Source organism: Nannospalax galili, unplaced genomic scaffold (assembly GCF_000622305.1).
Source record: "Nannospalax galili isolate Female #2095 unplaced genomic scaffold, S.galili_v1.0 scaffold806, whole genome shotgun sequence".
NCBI classification, from domain to species: Eukaryota; Metazoa; Chordata; class Mammalia; order Rodentia; family Spalacidae; genus Nannospalax; species Nannospalax galili.
In genome coordinates this window covers 140,360-156,362 of record NW_008355419.1, presented here as the reverse complement: position 1 = coordinate 156,362, position 16,003 = coordinate 140,360, and the positions used below count along the sequence as shown (strand labels likewise).

Genomic DNA, 16,003 nt, shown 5'->3' with positions numbered 1-16,003 from the left:
CCACATGTCCCTGAGGCCCTGCTCACCCCCAGACCCGCCCCCACTGGCCTCCTGGTCCCCGCTCAGCTCCTCATCGCCACTCCCATAGGTGCTTCCAGATTCGCTGAAGATTGATGTGGCAAGACTGGTTACAGCAGAGGGTACTGTCGGGGGTACGGTCAGCACAGGCCATGCAGTACTCCTGGAGATGCTGGCTGTGGTCTGAGGTTGTGATGTGGGTGGTGGAGTAGGCCAGCCATGAGTGGTGCTGCTGGGAGCCAGGGGCGGGGCACTTGAGGGGGATGGCAGTGTCTTGCTCAGGACAAGCCCTGGGATAGTCATAGATGCAGATGTTGGGGAAGTTCCAGGAACAACAGTCTCTGCAAGGAAAGGGATGTTAGGGACTCAAGTTAGGGAAGAGCCTGGTCTTCCTGGTCTGTTCTAAGTAGTTGTTCCCTGTCCTTACCCGGGCATGGGCCAAGACTCTGAATAGAGATGTCCAGGCCCTGGCGGCAGGCAATAGTCTTCAGCTGACATTCATTGCCATATGTGACACCATCTGATCCACAGACCTGGGATGTAGGGCAAAGGTGTTTGGGTTAAGCCTCCCGACCCAGATCTCTCTCCACATATTCTACTTCTTACCTTGGTAGAGTTGGCCTCTGGACATGTGAGAGCTGGGCAGACACAGTGGGCAGAACCAGCCTCCTCTACACAGGATGCACCGAACTCACAGTGCACCTCCACACAAGTCACATGTGCCAAAGAGTCTGTGGTAGACATGAGATACCCCTGCCAATTCAGGTACACATTTTAGCACAAGGAACCCTGGGTCAGCACCAGCCCTTGCCCTTACCTGCTTCACAGCCAGCAGGACCCAGGGCTTGACCATCTGGACAGTGCCCACACTTGGAACCAGCCACACCAGGCCTACAGGAACACAGTCCAGTCATTTGCTCACAGTCGTCCCTCACAGCACCCCGAGGGTCACAGCTGCAGGCTGGGGGGAAGGGAAGAACCTAAGGTCTACACCTGGACAGGCTTCTCTAACCTACCCTAGAGCCCTGACAGGTATTGGTCAGGCCAGACCTGAGCAGTGATGGGAGTGGGTACTCAGGGGTGTTTGGGGCCATCACTCACGAGTGCAACCGCTGCGGCCATCAGTGACAATGCCACGGAAGTTCCAGAAGCCAGGCTCACAGCGATCACACCTGAGGCCTCCCACACCTGGTCGGCAGGAGCACTGGCCTGTGGCTGGGTCACAGGTGCCACTGTAGGAGCCGTGTTGGTTGCACTGGCAGGTGCCTACAAGGGGAGGGAGCACTGATCACTGCAGCTGCACAGCTCTGCCAGATGATGGTCAGGGCTGGGTTCAGGTACTCACTGGGACAACCAGCCAGGCCCACACCCTGGGCAGCAGTGACATTGTCCTGGCAGCAGCCATAGGGTGTTTGGGTACAGTGTGGGAGGGCTACAGGCAGCAATGGAGCCAAAGTAGGGCCTGCAGGAAGGTACGCAGGGTTCAGATTTGATGTAGTGCTAAATGCTTATTCTAAGCCCAACTACTCTGCCTCAACCTTGCCTGTCACACCACTCAGCTCCTTTAACAAGGAGCTGATGACAGACATTGAGGCTGTCATGGTGAAATCAACAGTATCACATGTAAGGATATACTTGAAATGCAGGATCTGAAAGCCACAAAACATATGAGGCTACAAATATAGATAGGGGATACACACAGCCCCACGCACACATTACCAGAACCACAGACATATACACAGATAAGTGTGTCTCACAAACTAGCACACATATGAAGACACATGTATATGCATTTGCATTCCTCCAAAACATTGTATTTGCAACCATATACATGTATCTATGTACATGCACAAACACATATGTAAGCAGGTGCATGTAAATAAACATGATAACTGTGATGTATGTGTCATCAGTCACTGTCCTACACAAGCAAAAGCATCCAGTGGGTACCCCTCATATCCCTGTTGCCTTCGTTTGGAAGCCTGGATTGGCTTATACAAAGTGCTTGCTGTACATTTGCTAACTGGGCACTGTACATTTAAGAGACAAGGCCACCAAAGCATGCAATGTATGCCCACAGCCTCATCTTGGAACCCCCTCCACCCACCCCCAACACATGGAGACAGAAGCTATTCCACAAATGAACAAGAATATGCCACCATATGCCAGATATACCCCGTGCAGCCACTCACCACGGCAGGCTCCCTGAGCCACAACATATAGTTCTTGCTGTGATTCACACCTGGCCTTCTTCAGGTCACACTCAGTGCCATAAGTGACCCCATCTGAGCCGCACACCTGGAAGAATGGGGTCAGTGTGGACAGTCTTGGTGCATTCCTCACTGTGCCCACCCTGGAGCAAGAGGAGAACTGGGGTGCTCACCGGGCTCCTCAGGACACTCTGGCAACTGAAGTCACAGACACATGGCCCATCCTCTGAGTCTTCATCCCAGATACCACCATGCTGTCGACACATCTCTTGTTCACACTCATTGTCTTCCCCAGAACCAGAGCCTCCAGAGCCACACTCAGCTGTGGGGAATAAGAACTGAGTAACTCATGAGGTGGCCATCAGAAGCTGGGGTCCAGCTGCTTACACCAGCTATCTACGCCAGCTGCCTGAGCTTACCCTGCTCACATGGCCCTGCCCTGGCCTCCTCAATTTGCATCTGCTGCTGACAGGCAGCTTCTCGTAGCTCACAGGCACTGAGATAGGTGACACCATCACTGCCACACACAGGGCCAGGTGGAGGGTGCTCACACCTGGGACACACACACTGTCCAGCTGAGCACACAGCCCCAAAGGTGCACACTGCGTCTCCACAGGTCTCTGTAGGAGATGGTGAGAAGCAGGAGTTAGCAGATGCTGGCTGGGGAAATCATGGGAGCCCAGTTCTCCTGGCCCCACTCACGGCAATGTCCAGCTGAGACCACATGTAGACTGATCTGGTGTGTGCAGGCGTGGACATGCAGCTCACATTCACTGTCATATGTGTGTCCATCAGAACCACACACAGGCTGAGCTGAGGCTACACATTCAGAGGGGCACACGCAGCGTCCAGTTTCTACCTCACATAGGGCTCCAAAACGGCACTGTCCACATCGGTCTGGGGAGGAGGCTCCATCACTACGTTGACCAGAAGCCTCCTCCCAACCCAACCTACTAGCTCACCACTGACCACAGGGTCCTCTGTGGGCCACCCGGATTTCATGCCCAAGGGCACAGGCCATAGACTCCAGCTCGCACACACTGCCGTACGTGATGTTGTCACTGCCGCACACAGGATCGTAGACACCTGAGCACACCTGCTGGCACTCACAAACAGCTTCCCCATTCTTCACTGTACACGTTGCCCCAAATGCACACTGCACTCCTCGGCACGGGGATGGGGCCTGGTCTGGGGAGGATGTGGTACTCAGTTCACACTCTCTTCCAGCTGTGGGCAAAGCCCCCACTCCACGCAATAGCCCCTCTCAGGGTGGGGATGGTGGAGAAAGAGCTAGATGCATAGGACACAGCAGAGAAAGGGACAGACACAACAGAGATAGATGGGGACATAAGAGTTCCTGTCTGCCCACAGTAGGCCACGGACCCTGGACCACCAGCAGCCCTGGGATACTTATGCACACGGGGAAGAGGCTCTTTGCCCATGGATAGGATGCATGTATAACCCCACAATCACACCCAGGGCCACTCAGGGGAGAATGTGTCTGTCAACTTGCTCTGAGGACCAGAAGGCCAGGCAGCAGCAAGCCACTCCCCCCAGCCATGCCAGGGGCAGACCTCAGGCTGTGGGCTCCTGGCAGACAGGCGCGGCACCTCATCCTGCCAGCAGGTCAGGCTGGAAGACACAAGAGGCGGAGCCGAGAGGGAAGGAAGGACCAAGAAGACACAGACAGATGCAGAAAGAAGGACCAGAAAGATGGACAGAGGACTGACCAAGATAGACAGCAGAGCCAGGCAGGGCCATGGTGGCCCACTGGCCCAAAAAGACATGTTGGCCACTGCCCAGCTTCCTCCACCCTCTCCACTGTACTCCAAATCTCAACTGAGACTCCATCTTTAAGGGACTTGGGGTTGCACAGTGCTCCAACAATATGGGATCTCCAACATCACATTCATTCCTGCCCACCCAAGTAGTCTGCACCCTGTGTAGCGAGGAGACAGATGGATAATGGACAAGAAGACCTACAGCGTGCAGAATGGCCAAGTGCATGCTGCCTTGCCCCATCTCCCAGGTACCCCAGAGTTCCCCTCTTCATAGCTTCCACATACCAGCACCCTCCCCAAGTGACTCCAGCCCAGGACCCCAGGAGGTATATGACAAGGAATGGAGATGGTATATGATGGGAACAAGGAATGACACAGGACCAGCTGCATCTGGCTGGATCCTAGGCTGCTCACCACATGGACCCTGGTGCTTGGGTGGAATGGCATGCTGTTGCCGACACTCAGCATGCTGGCGCCAACAATCATTGTCATACGTGTGCCCATCTTGGGCACATACAGGTCTGTAGGCCCCATCACAGGTGACACGATTGCAGGAGCAGCGAGGACGGCCATGGCGGGATAGACACACAGAGTTGAACTGGCAGGTCTCCAGGCACTGGTCTGGGAGTAGGCAAGGAGATCAAACAGGCCAGAGTATCACATCAACTGTATGCAGGGGATTTAGGGACACCTGATGTGATGAGTTGAGACACAAGAGTATGTAGGAGTTGGGGTCTAATGAGTCACAGTGGCAAGACTAGGTCCCTCCCCTGGGAGCACCCACCTTGAGTCTGGCACTGGCCAGAACGAACTTTCTGGAGGAGCAGGCCACGAGCAGCCCCAGTACGGCCCATGACACAGTCATTTTCATAAGTGACCCCATCATCTCCACAGATAGGCATGTGCCGGGCGGGGCAGTTCTCTGGCCGTAGGAGCATCTCTGGGTGCCTTGTGCGTGGATTCACACGGCAGATTCGGTTCAGGTCAGAGAGGTTGCCCTGGCAGGGGTCTAGAATGGGAGTGTGAAAATCAGGGACTGTCGCCAGTCCTGGGGTTTAGAATGGGAGGTATCATGTGTGGGAGAAGGAAGCCATGCAGAGGGTTTCACTCACCACAAGGGCCATTGAACTTCTTAAAGATGTGCTCCTGGCGGGCACAAGCATGACGTAGCAGCTGGCACTCGCCAGGGTAGTCAATACCATCACTGCCACACACAATGCCCTTAGGGGCCCCAAGACAGGTTGCAGGACAAACGCATGAGGCAGTCTGTCCATCGGCTGAGCGTGCACAGGTGCTGCCAAAACTGCAAGTAACATTGGCACAGGGGTCCCGGATCCCTGTGGGATGGGAAGAGTTAGGTTATGCTGTCTACCTGGCCCCCAATGCTGCCCACACTCACTTACCGCATGGTCCCTGGCGAAGGAGGCGGATGCGTCGCTGCTGGCTGCATTGAGCTCGCTGTAGCTCGCACTCATTGCTATAGGTGGAAGCATCAGAGCCACACACAGGGGCCACCACAGCAGGGCAGGCATTCTTCTTACACACACAGGAGGCCTGGCCTGGATTCTCAATACTGGGTTCACACACAGCGCCAAAGCCACACAACATTCCCCTGCATACTGAGGTTAGACCAGAAAAGGGGTATTCAGAGTCAGGCTAACCAGGAATCTGTTCCTAGTTCAGACACCCAGGAGTTCTTGTGACATACTATTTGTGTTCAAACCTCATGGACAGATACACCCACAACACACATTTAAGTTCACACCCAGACACAAGAGTGCCCACAACTGCCCCATGTTGGTGCCCACACTTAATCCTACCTCTGGAAGGCTCCCCCACCAGCCTGAGCCTTACCTCATAAGATAGTTTCCCTCATCCTACAACTTACAACCATAGAGTTCCTATTTCCACAACAGGACAAAGCATTCACTCCCAGCCTATTCCATAGGCCCTAACAAACAGTAGGAGAGGGCGCCAGTTATGGATGCTCCAGCTCCACCCACATCAGCCACAAAGCTCAGCTTTGTGTGGACAGGTTCCTGAGGCTGAATGTAGGGGATGTAGTTGCATTGGGAGGGCCTTTGAGGATTTGGGTCAGGACATTTACTGAGGTGGAGAGGCCCAGGAGGATAGGAGGTACTTTTGTGATCCCAGAGAGATCCTTACCTGCCAGCTTGAGGCTAGGGTAGGAACTGAGGCATGTGAATGGGGGAAATTGGCTATGAGGGCCAAAACTCAGGTTCACCTCATCTTAGGTCTCGGTGGGGCTTTTTCTGAGGAGTTGCCTCTGTATCCACCAGACCTCTGCCTGCCACATCCCAGTGAAGACCATCTCCACAGTCTTCTGAAGCCTCCCTCTGACTCCCTATATCTCTTTTACCTTCCTACAGGCTTGATGAGCCGCTTTCTTTCCTTCATCGTCCTCCCAGACCACTTGCCTCTCTAGTAGGTCTAGCCTCCCTCCCTTCCAAAAGCACACTCTCCTGCCCTGCTCCTGTGATCTTTTCTCTTTCAAAGTCTTCTCTCTGGCCACTCTCCTCTCACTATCCAGGCCCCCACAGCCAGCTTCCCCTGTGCATAACTCTCTAGTACTTCCCACTCGGCCTCAAGTTGGCAGTGCAAAAGTTTCTCTGGGATCACACAGATCATACAAGTACCCCTGCTGTCTTCCTGGGCACTCCATCTCAGGAAATGTCCTCACCCAAGTCCTCTGAGTGCCCTCCCGGTACAACTGCCCCTATACTCCTCCTCACACACCCATTCACACAAGATCTGGGCATGTGACTTCATTCTCTAACATTTAGTCTGCTGTTACAGACAGCAATGTCTAGCATACACCCTGTTCCTAATCTCTAAGCAGCCTGTGAAGCTGGCAGAGGGCAGGGGTGTATTTGTGTCAGGTGTCGTTCACTAAGTACGGATGTAAAGTAGACACGGATACATTTAAAGTTGGGGCAGTCACTGTCCTCCTAGCATGGCATTGGGACTGGTACCCACTTGAGAAGATGAAGCATGAGTGGCGTGGGCCCTTTAGGAACTACAGCTGCCTAGATCTAATATAAATATATACTTGGGTATAATTATCATTAATAAGTCACGGGAAGCAAGGCCCCCATCACCTCCTAGCATGCTCAGAAATGAACCAGAAGCAGTCCTGTACATCTCCTAGAAGGTGAATTGGGGGCTAGAGCCAGCTGTTGCCATAGCAATGGCCTATTCAACCTCTCTTGTTTGCTTATCTGGGTAGCCTTGCTTCTGCCTAGAAGGCTGCAATTATAGAAACCTCTGCCAGATTTCCCTATGACTTGTGCAGGCTTGTGCTTACCAGCCCCAGCTCTTAGAGCCAAGCCCTCATGCCTTGGTTTTCCCTTCCCGTTCTATAAATGGGGACCATAAGTACCTATTTCCAGGACTGTGGGTTTGCTAATGCCTATAAAGTTTAGAGGAGTGGTCTAAGTGAAGTGCTAGGTAGAGCAAGTGCTATGAAGTGCAGTAATAGGGTTGCAGCCCCAGCAGCCTCCTCTGTCTTGGTTCAAAACAAACTTAAGCTATATCCACCAATGGTCTGTCTTCATGCCTGACCAACACCTCCCTCCCATTTACCCTTTTCTTTCCTGTGGTACCATCCTCACATTCTATTACCCAAGTTCCCTGGGAGTCCTATGTCAAATCCAACAGGAGTTTGCTGATGCCAAGCTGGCTGTGCTCCTGGGCTACTGACCAAGATCTCCCCAGGTCCAGACCTTGAGTCTGTGCCTAGCACCTAGTTCTTTGGCTAGCTAAGTATCTGTGTTCTAGGGCCTCTCTCTCGCTCTCGCTCTACCTGATCACTCTGACCCAGTCAACCTTCCCCAGGCCAATGCCATAGCCAAGTGTAGCTATTCCTCAACTACCAAGAACCTATGCACTAAAGCCAGGTATTGCTTTACAAGTATAAGACTCTGCTTCAACAAAATAAAGCAAAAATAGTAACAACAAAGGGCCTGCACTGAAGTTCTGTAGCAAATCCAGGGTTTAGAGTGCTAGGCTTGGTGGCACATGCCTTTAGTCCCAGCACTTAGGTGGTGAGTTCAAGGCCAGCGTGGTCTACACAATGAGCCCCAGGCCAGCGGGGGGTAAAGGGAGGCCCTGTCCCAAAAAAACAAAAAAAAAAAAAAAAAAAAAAGAGTGTACAGTGCCCATCTTGACTCTGTCCCTGGTTCTACAACCAAGTAACTTATCAAGAGTCAGTCAGGACAGTGAGATGGCTGAGCGGGTAAAGGCACTTGCTACCAAGTCTGACCACCTGAGTTTGATCCCCAGGACCCACGTGGTGTAAGGAGAGAAATAACTATATTCTAACCTCCACATGCAAACCAGGGCACATGTGTGTATGCATATATACACATAAATAAAAATAAATAGTTAAAAGAAAAAGAGAGAGAAGCCAGGCATGGTGACACCAGTTGGGGCTATAGGAAAACCCTGTCTCAAAAAGACAGACAGACAGAGAGAGAGAGAAAGCCAGCCAAGAGAGCCAGCTTGGGAAGCATCCACCACCTCCAGGACAAACGCATCCACCTCACATAGCTGGTAAGGGATGTTCCCTTAAATCTTGTTTCTTGCCTCAAGGTGATTGTTTATATGCATCTCTTTCTCACAGGACCAGGTGATCACAGATCAAGACAAGTTTCTTTCTCTTTTAATTTTCTGGATTTACTTTATCTTTAATTATGTATATATGTGTATCTTCACATGAGCGCAGGTGACTGTGGAAGCCAGAGACTTTGGATACCCTTGGGGCTAGAGGTACAGGTAGTTTGAGTCACTTGACATGGGTTCTGGGAATCAAAACAAATTCTGGCCCTCTGGAAGAGCAGTATGTTCTTAACTGCTAAGCCATCTTGCCTGCCCTCAAGACAAGTTTCTTTACTGAATATAAGAATAGATAATATCTGAGACTACCTGAAGACAGGTGGATGGAGTAATGGCACATGCATACATTCCTACACAAGAGCAGGCAGAACTGTTGCAAAAGCCACACCCTGAGCCTTAAGCACCACCCAAGTATCATCACATGCAATGCCTTAAGCACCACCCAAGTATTATCACATGCAATGTCCCATGTAGCAGGAAAGAAGCAGAGGCTCAGAGAGGTTTCCTGACAAAGCCACAGTGCTAATAAACACTAAGCTCAGCTTAGTCCCTATCTGTGTTCCTGGTCAGTTCTTCAGACTGCCTCTCATAAATGCAGGTGGCACACCCACACCTATGAGTAATAAGTCTCCAATGGATCACCTCTGTCCCCCCACCCCAGTATGTGCCACGCTTAGCCCTTGTGGAAATCCTTCTTGGCCTCCTAGCTTCCTGCCCAGGCAATCTCTCTCCATGCGATACTGGAGGCGTCAGGAACTTTTTATAGCCACCACAGTGGTGGAGTGTATATTTAACTTTCCTCCTAGTCTTGGGTGGGTTGGAAGATGGAACAGATGCCCGTGAGCCCTGCTTGAGGCCATTTATGTGTGGCATGAGTGTTTGTATGTGTGTATGGCTATGGCATATATCCAGAGTGTGCAAAAGACATCTGGGTGGGGATAAGAGGTCTGCATGTGTAGTTGTGGGGAATATAGTGTATATAAGAAAAAGTACATTTGGCAGCTTTTGGGGCTTCAGGACAGTGAGCTGATAATGCCAAGGAGGAGGATACCTTCTGAGCCCACCTTGAGTATTGACAGCTTCAGGTCTCTTGGCCCTAGTCTGTGAACATTCAAATCTAGCCCCAGGCACCATGTTAGAGGACAAATTCTACCTCCTCATAGCCCATCCCACTGGGAGGGATTGGGCGTCTTCTTTTAAGATGTAGAGAAATGACAGTCCCTTCCTCCTGGATCCCAGTCCAACAGGAAGAAAGCAGTCTGACACAGGCAGATTACTCACTCATTCATCTATCTAGCCAATGTTCTCTGTAGCTCCAGTAATACTGAAGGTCGCATACCATAGAGTGGTGACCAGTTGCCCTGACAATGACCCCCAAGCAGAAGCACCTGAGAAGCATAGGCTCCCCTCAACACCCTTTGGCTTGGGACTCCAAAGGGCCTTCTGAGTCTTGGGGGAGCAGCCTGAGGAAGTGCACTGGTGTCAGGGCTAGGACAGGGGGTCCCACCACTGTTAGCCTGCATTTCCACTGTACCCGTACACTGTCCAGTTAGGTGCCCTTGGGATCAAAAGCCCAGTGGATAAGTGTGTCAAAAAACACACTCTAACACTATAGTCTCAGGGGATAAAGAGCAGCTGGTTACAGATGACTCTTGCCCAGATGGCTATTAAGACAGGAGAGACCCTCCACTGTACTATTATCTCAATCTAGTTCCTGCTTTTGGGTGCCTGGGTCCCTCACTCCCAGGAAAACAAACAACCTAACTGGTTTTACAGGTGGCTGAGGCCCCCAGGGTTGCCCTACTCTATCTCCCAGCACATGTTAGAGGGAGGGAGGCCCTGGAACTGCCAGGTTATCTCCTCTACTCTCAAGACCCAGGAAATAACCCAGACTGTGTAACCCAGGGATGCATCCTAGAACCACGGGGTCTATCCTCATAGTGACACCCATAACCACAATCCTAGAATTCCCTGATGTCCTCCCAACCCATGTCCTAGTCAAAACAGAACCATGGTTTTGCTCCATGTAAGAGAACTCAACATATATGACTTCAGTGAAACTGGACAAGTGCCCAGGTAGCAGAATTAATGGGGCAGGTGCTAGAGCAAAGTTGGGAACTATGACCCACTGGCTGTGAGGACCCAGGCTGGGGTAGCAGAGCCACAGTCTACCCCATCCTTGCCTTTTTAAAAAAGACTGTCAGTTTTTCTTCTTTCTAACATCAGCTCAATTACAGAAGTCTACATATTAGCAGCCTCCATGGGAGACCTGGCCCCAGCCCACAATGCCATAAAAAAGGTCAGTCTGGCCCTTCCATCACTTGCTTCCTCCCTCATCCTAGGGAAAGACCCTAGGCCCTCCAGGTTCCAACTTAGAAAGCTTCACTGGCTGCCCCACCCAGCCCAATTTCCCTTCTGTGCTTCTGCCTGTTTCAAGCCCCTGTCCAGCCCCACCCTTTCCTGAACAGAGAAAAGGGAGAACAAAGAAAAAGAATCCTTCCACAAACTGACTCCAGTTTCCCATCCAACCCCCACACACATTGTCTAAGGTCATCTCACAACTTATGGATTCTAGAACTGGTCTCTAGTTTTGAGCCTAAGAGAAGTTAAAGTCCTGCTCAGGAGCATACTGGCCAGTAGTCAAGACCCCTATGGACTCCCAAGGATCCAGGTTCCCTTGTCCAGCCTCCTCCTCCAAACACACATGGTATACATACCCCAGAACAGCTCCAACCCTGGTAACCTTGTCCATTTTTCACCCCCACGATCAGCCTGCCATCTACTGTTGCCCCTACTCACCATCAGGAGGCATAGGAGGTGCTGGAGTGAAGTGGGTCCCAGGTTTGTCTGGAAAAAACAAAAGAAAAGTTAGGCCCCTCTGAACAGGTACTCTGCCCACTCATACCTAATTTCTCTGCTCCAGTTACAATCATCAAGGCTGGGAAAGTCACTGGCCAAGACTGAAGACTTAAGTATAAGTGTAAAAGGCTCTTGCCTTTTCTCTACATCTCTAGCTTAATGGCCAACTGCTTTTCCCAAATGAGTCCAACCTTTGCCTGTTTCCAACCCCAATACAGATACCCCCTTGCTAACTCCCTAAGAGCAGATCAGGATGAGGGTCAGCACCACTAGGAGCACAAACGCAGGTCTCAAGGGGCTTACGAATCTAGAATGGTCCAGAGATGGCCCATCTAAGTGACACTACAGCCCCCTGACTCGTTTAACCCTGCCTGCCCTGAAATCCTTGGCAGCTGAGATGAAGGGCTCATCAAGCAGAACAGACCCACACCCAGCAGCCACGTACAGTTGCTAAGGAAGAGCAGCACTGCAAAACCCAGCGTAGAAGTAGCCAACAGGATCAAGCAGATGTTGCAGGGGATCATGAAGTACCGAACCAGCAAGGAGGCACCAGGCTGCTGCCCGGGGCTGCGTTCCAGTGGCAGTGGAGGCATGGTACAGCTCCAGCCCACTTCCTGGGTATGGGAGTCCTTATGGAGTGCCCTTAGGCCTCTTCGGGGCTACGCTCCCCATGCTGGGTGCCCTGAGGCAGCAGATGGCAGCGGTGCTCTCAAAGTTTAGCCAGTCATGGCCTGGAGGGCACTAGACCCTCCCCAGACATCCAGTCCCATGGTGGGAGATATGCAGAATTCTCTCGAAGTAGAAATCCCCAATGTGGACTCAGAAGCAGGCAAAGGATGACGAAGAGCCAGGGCAACCCGTTAGCCTCAATCCTTCCGCCCACCAGCCGGCGCTGTTCTTTGTAGCCCCTGGAGTCCGCACTGCAGGAGAGGCGGCAGGGACCAGGGATGCGGGCGTGGGGCCTGTCTGCTCTAGCCTAGCAGAGGCGGGAGGAGCACGATGGCAGCGGCGGGAGGAGCAACGGCATTGGAGAGAATAAAGAGCGGGTTGCGGAGGCGCCTGCCCACCTCCTCTAGCAGTAGCAGCAGCAGCAGCAGCAGGAGGAGGAGGAGGAGGAGGAGGACCAGGAGCAGGAGCAGCAGCAGCAGCAGCAGCAGCAGCAGCAGCACCAGCTCCCCTTGTCCTCGCTAGGCTGGGGCGGTGAGTGAGGGGAGAAGGGAGCTGTGGGGGCGGAGGCAGTAAGCAGAGACAAAGAAAGATGTCTCTGGGGACCCCATCTTCCACAGGGAGTGGGAGTAAAAGAGACTGGGGTGGATGAAGGCGAAGAGGGCAAGACATACAAAAGGGACAGAGCAGCTGGGATCAGAGTGGGTGTGGGGTGATACTGGAATGGGGGCAGACCAAGGGAGGGGCAGGTGGTGGGAGGGCAATGGCACTCGAAATCGGCTGTGCCAAGGGAGGGTCAGGAGTGGGTAAGGTGCTGTGTTGGGGTAGGGGAGGAGAGGTTGGGCCTGGAGAGGCAGGTGCTTGGCCCCCACCCCACAGGGGCAGTGAAGGGAGGCAAGCCAAGTGGGAGGGGCAGCTGAGGCTGTGATATATGCAGAGGCTGTCCTTTTCCCCTATCACCCTTAGCAGGCTGGGCTAATGCCCTGCTGGGCTGAAAGATTGGTGAGTCACCACAGAGGACTTGGGCCTACAGGAAGGACTTAGCTCTGGGGTTCAATTGTTGTGTGCTTATGCATGCCATTGTGTATGTGCTTGTGTTTCTGTTCTGCTGACTCTACTCTGGTGTGGAGGGGGGATCCCCAAGTGGCATTTAAGGTCCTCAGGTAGAGTACAAGCTAGAGAGTGAGATGATAGGTCCAGAAATCATCTCACCTACCTTTCCTTTAGTAAATAACACCAACACCTCAAAATCACCCATTCACTTAACTTCCCTGAAGCGAGAACACATGCCAATGAGTCCCATGCAAAGTTCCACCATCCCTTGAATCTGAGCCTTGACTACCCTCTAGAAGCCACTTTGCAAACTCCACTTGGGGCAATCACAGGAAGGGAGCAGAGGGATTGGGATGCAGGCCAAGTCCACCTGGGATCCCTATTCAGTAATTAGACATCTCTACCTGGGTTCTGTGAGGTAGCCCCTTTTCCTGGCCTCTGTTAGGAAAGGTTCCTAGCTCTCCACAAGCTTGGAGGGGATGGAATTCTGCATTGTTCTATCTGACATACCCAACCTCCTGCTGACCCTCCTCCACCTCAGCTGAAATCACACTAATAGCCCTCCATACCACAAACTTGGTTATACCAACAGGCACACAGTACTCAAAATTCAGGTTCTAGTCAGGCCTCTGCATCTGCCATCAGCAAGTCCCCCCTTTTAGTCACCTATGGTCACTCAGTCCATCTTGGGAAAGCCACACCTCTCTACCAGAGGCCCTTGGCTTAGGTCTGTGGGGCGCCTCTGCTCTGTCCTTCGGAGAGCCCTTCCTGGGGCCCTAAGACTCTACACTCACTGCACACTGGCTAGAAATGGCCCCACTGCCACACGACCTTTAGATAAACCCACTCCAAAGTCCCCTGGTACCCCCACTGTGCCCATTCCTTCCTGATTCATCAAGACAAGCTCTTCTTTAAACCCCCATATCCCACCTCAGCTATATTGGATATTCATATCCAGCTTCTCTGCCCCATTCCTTTCCATTCTATGGTTAGGCATGAAGTGCCACATCCCACTGGAGTCACCCCTGCCTCACAGGTCCTCCATCTTTTGTGGCCCCAAGCTCACTCTTCTAATGAAATCTTGCAGGAAACTCTAAAATAATGTGGGGTTCTAGCTGGGTGTGGTGGCATATGCCTTTAATCCCAGCACTCAGGAAGCAGAGGCAAGTGGATCTCTGTGAGATTGAGACTAGCCTGGTCTACATAGTGAATTCCAGGCCAGCTGGGGTTACAGGAAGACCCCATCTCAAAAAGACCAAATAAATAAATAAAAATAAAGTGGGGTTCTAAGCACTATACTTGAAGTCTAGGGCAACAATACATCTTATCACTGGGGGACTCCACTCTTAGCTGACCTCACCTTTCCTCAGGGGAGCTCTGGCCCCAAATGCATCCTACTGGACCTTGGCACTGCCCACAGCACACAAATAGCTCCCCTAGCACCAGGGAGAGGGTCTAAGCGATTACCTCCCAGGACAGGGCTTGGCTCAGACAGAGCCTAGAAAGCCAAGAGGACTTAAAACTGGGAAGCTCAGTGCAGCTCATCTTTTATTTGCCTCACTGCCCCACAGAAAAAGTACCTTAGGCAACACCCAGCAGACCACATGATGCTATTGGATGCTGTTTCAGTCCTGGAATATTCCAATGTACACTACAGGAAGCATAGAAACCAGGATCTGGGAGTCCGGGAGTCCTGGGTAAGAGCTTGAAGAGGCTTCAAGTGCTCCTGGGTAATTTGCTGCAACCTCCTCCTACCCCATACCACCAAGCAGAGATCCTAAGATCTGCTACTGAAGAGTTCTCAGTAGGTTAGTTTTTTTAGTGCTTATATGGGGTCCCTAGTCAACCCAGGGCAACACTGAAATGGTGTTTGAGGTCCATTGGGCCCAGCCTGCCTGGCTCTACCAAACCCCAGTCAGTGTCTGAGCCCCCTGCAGGGCAGGATGCCTTCAAAAGACAAAGGGCCTTTGAGGTTCCAGGCCAGTGGGGGGAGGGGAGCAGACTACTGGAGTTATTTTGGGATTTTTAGACAAAATCATTCAGCCTTTATGGCCCCCACAGGCTCATGCCCAAGAATGAGCACGATCCTGTGCCAGGCTCACCCCTCTGGTCTCTGGGCTCACAACCCTACCGACAATGCGACTGCATATGTGAGCTCACACACTATGTATTCCTGCTCTCTCCAGGAGTCATTCAAACTTGTAGGCATTGTTACATACCCCCACCTGCCAGCACACATACTAGGCATTCTTTGAGCAACACAAAGCTTGTCCCTCACTCCCAAGCATTATGGGTGTGTTCCTATGCTTGGCTGGGAATCTCCAGGCACTACTCTGGACCTAGGATGGGGGGATGGGGCCTGAGGAGGGTGCAGAGTCTAGCCATTGTCGGCTCACTGCCCCTTGCGCATGCAGATGACTCCTCCTCCCTTTCCAAATAGGCTTCAGCTTCCTAAGAAAGGACTATAGAGAGGTGGGGGTGGGGTGGTTCAGAGGAGCCCACTAAAGCTGCCTTTCTGGACATTCGACATGCACTGCACATGCACACACTCATCTTCCAAAGCATGGGCCTCACCCGGCCTGTAGAGGTGCCATGCCCTCTGATCTCTGATCAAGCCAGGGGTGAGGCTCACCCGCCCTCTTTGACAGTAATTTCTAAGCATGCACTACACAGGTTACTAGAGCTGGCTACCCTGGTGGAGGTAGGGCAGAGCTCCTCTCCATCCTCTGACCTCCTAGTGTCTGGTCGTAAACTGCACCTGGCCATTCCTCTTTTTTCTCC

General features: G+C 52.2%; 2 protein-coding genes across 6 annotated transcripts in view; one reads left to right on the top strand and one right to left on the bottom strand.

Moving 5' to 3' along the window:
* Window positions 1-16,003, bottom strand: part of Agrn (agrin) — a 32,928-nt gene that overhangs the window by 8,707 nt on the left and 8,218 nt on the right. For 3 of the 5 annotated variants that reach the window (XM_008852552.3, XM_008852554.3, XM_008852555.3), the window contains exons 3-18: window positions 11,444-11,491; window positions 5,413-5,628; window positions 5,122-5,346; window positions 4,794-5,018; window positions 4,424-4,630; window positions 3,198-3,416; window positions 2,931-3,125; window positions 2,648-2,848; window positions 2,402-2,550; window positions 2,211-2,316; window positions 1,364-1,480; window positions 1,120-1,284; window positions 836-979; window positions 625-749; window positions 446-551; window positions 27-359 (exon numbers count right to left, since the gene is read on the bottom strand). In XM_008852552.3, the coding sequence (XP_008850774.1) occupies window positions 27-359; window positions 446-551; window positions 625-749; window positions 836-979; window positions 1,120-1,284; window positions 1,364-1,480; window positions 2,211-2,316; window positions 2,402-2,550; window positions 2,648-2,848; window positions 2,931-3,125; window positions 3,198-3,416; window positions 4,424-4,630; window positions 4,794-5,018; window positions 5,122-5,346; window positions 5,413-5,628; window positions 11,444-11,491 (2,781 nt within the window). Of the gene's footprint in view, window positions 1-26; window positions 360-445; window positions 552-624; window positions 750-835; window positions 980-1,119; window positions 1,285-1,363; window positions 1,481-2,210; window positions 2,317-2,401; window positions 2,551-2,647; window positions 2,849-2,930; window positions 3,126-3,197; window positions 3,417-4,423; window positions 4,631-4,793; window positions 5,019-5,121; window positions 5,347-5,412; window positions 5,629-11,443; window positions 11,492-11,948; window positions 12,461-16,003 lie in introns of those variants that run through there. The other 2 variants (XM_008852556.3, XM_008852557.3) reach the window with 2 other exon arrangements.
* Perm1 (PPARGC1 and ESRR induced regulator, muscle 1) overlaps window positions 12,669-16,003 on the top strand; it is a 40,242-nt gene continuing 36,907 nt past the window's right edge. The window contains exon 1 of the mRNA XM_008852560.2: window positions 12,669-12,703. The gene's annotated coding sequence lies outside the window, so the exon portion shown is untranslated. The remainder of the gene's footprint in view (window positions 12,704-16,003) is intronic.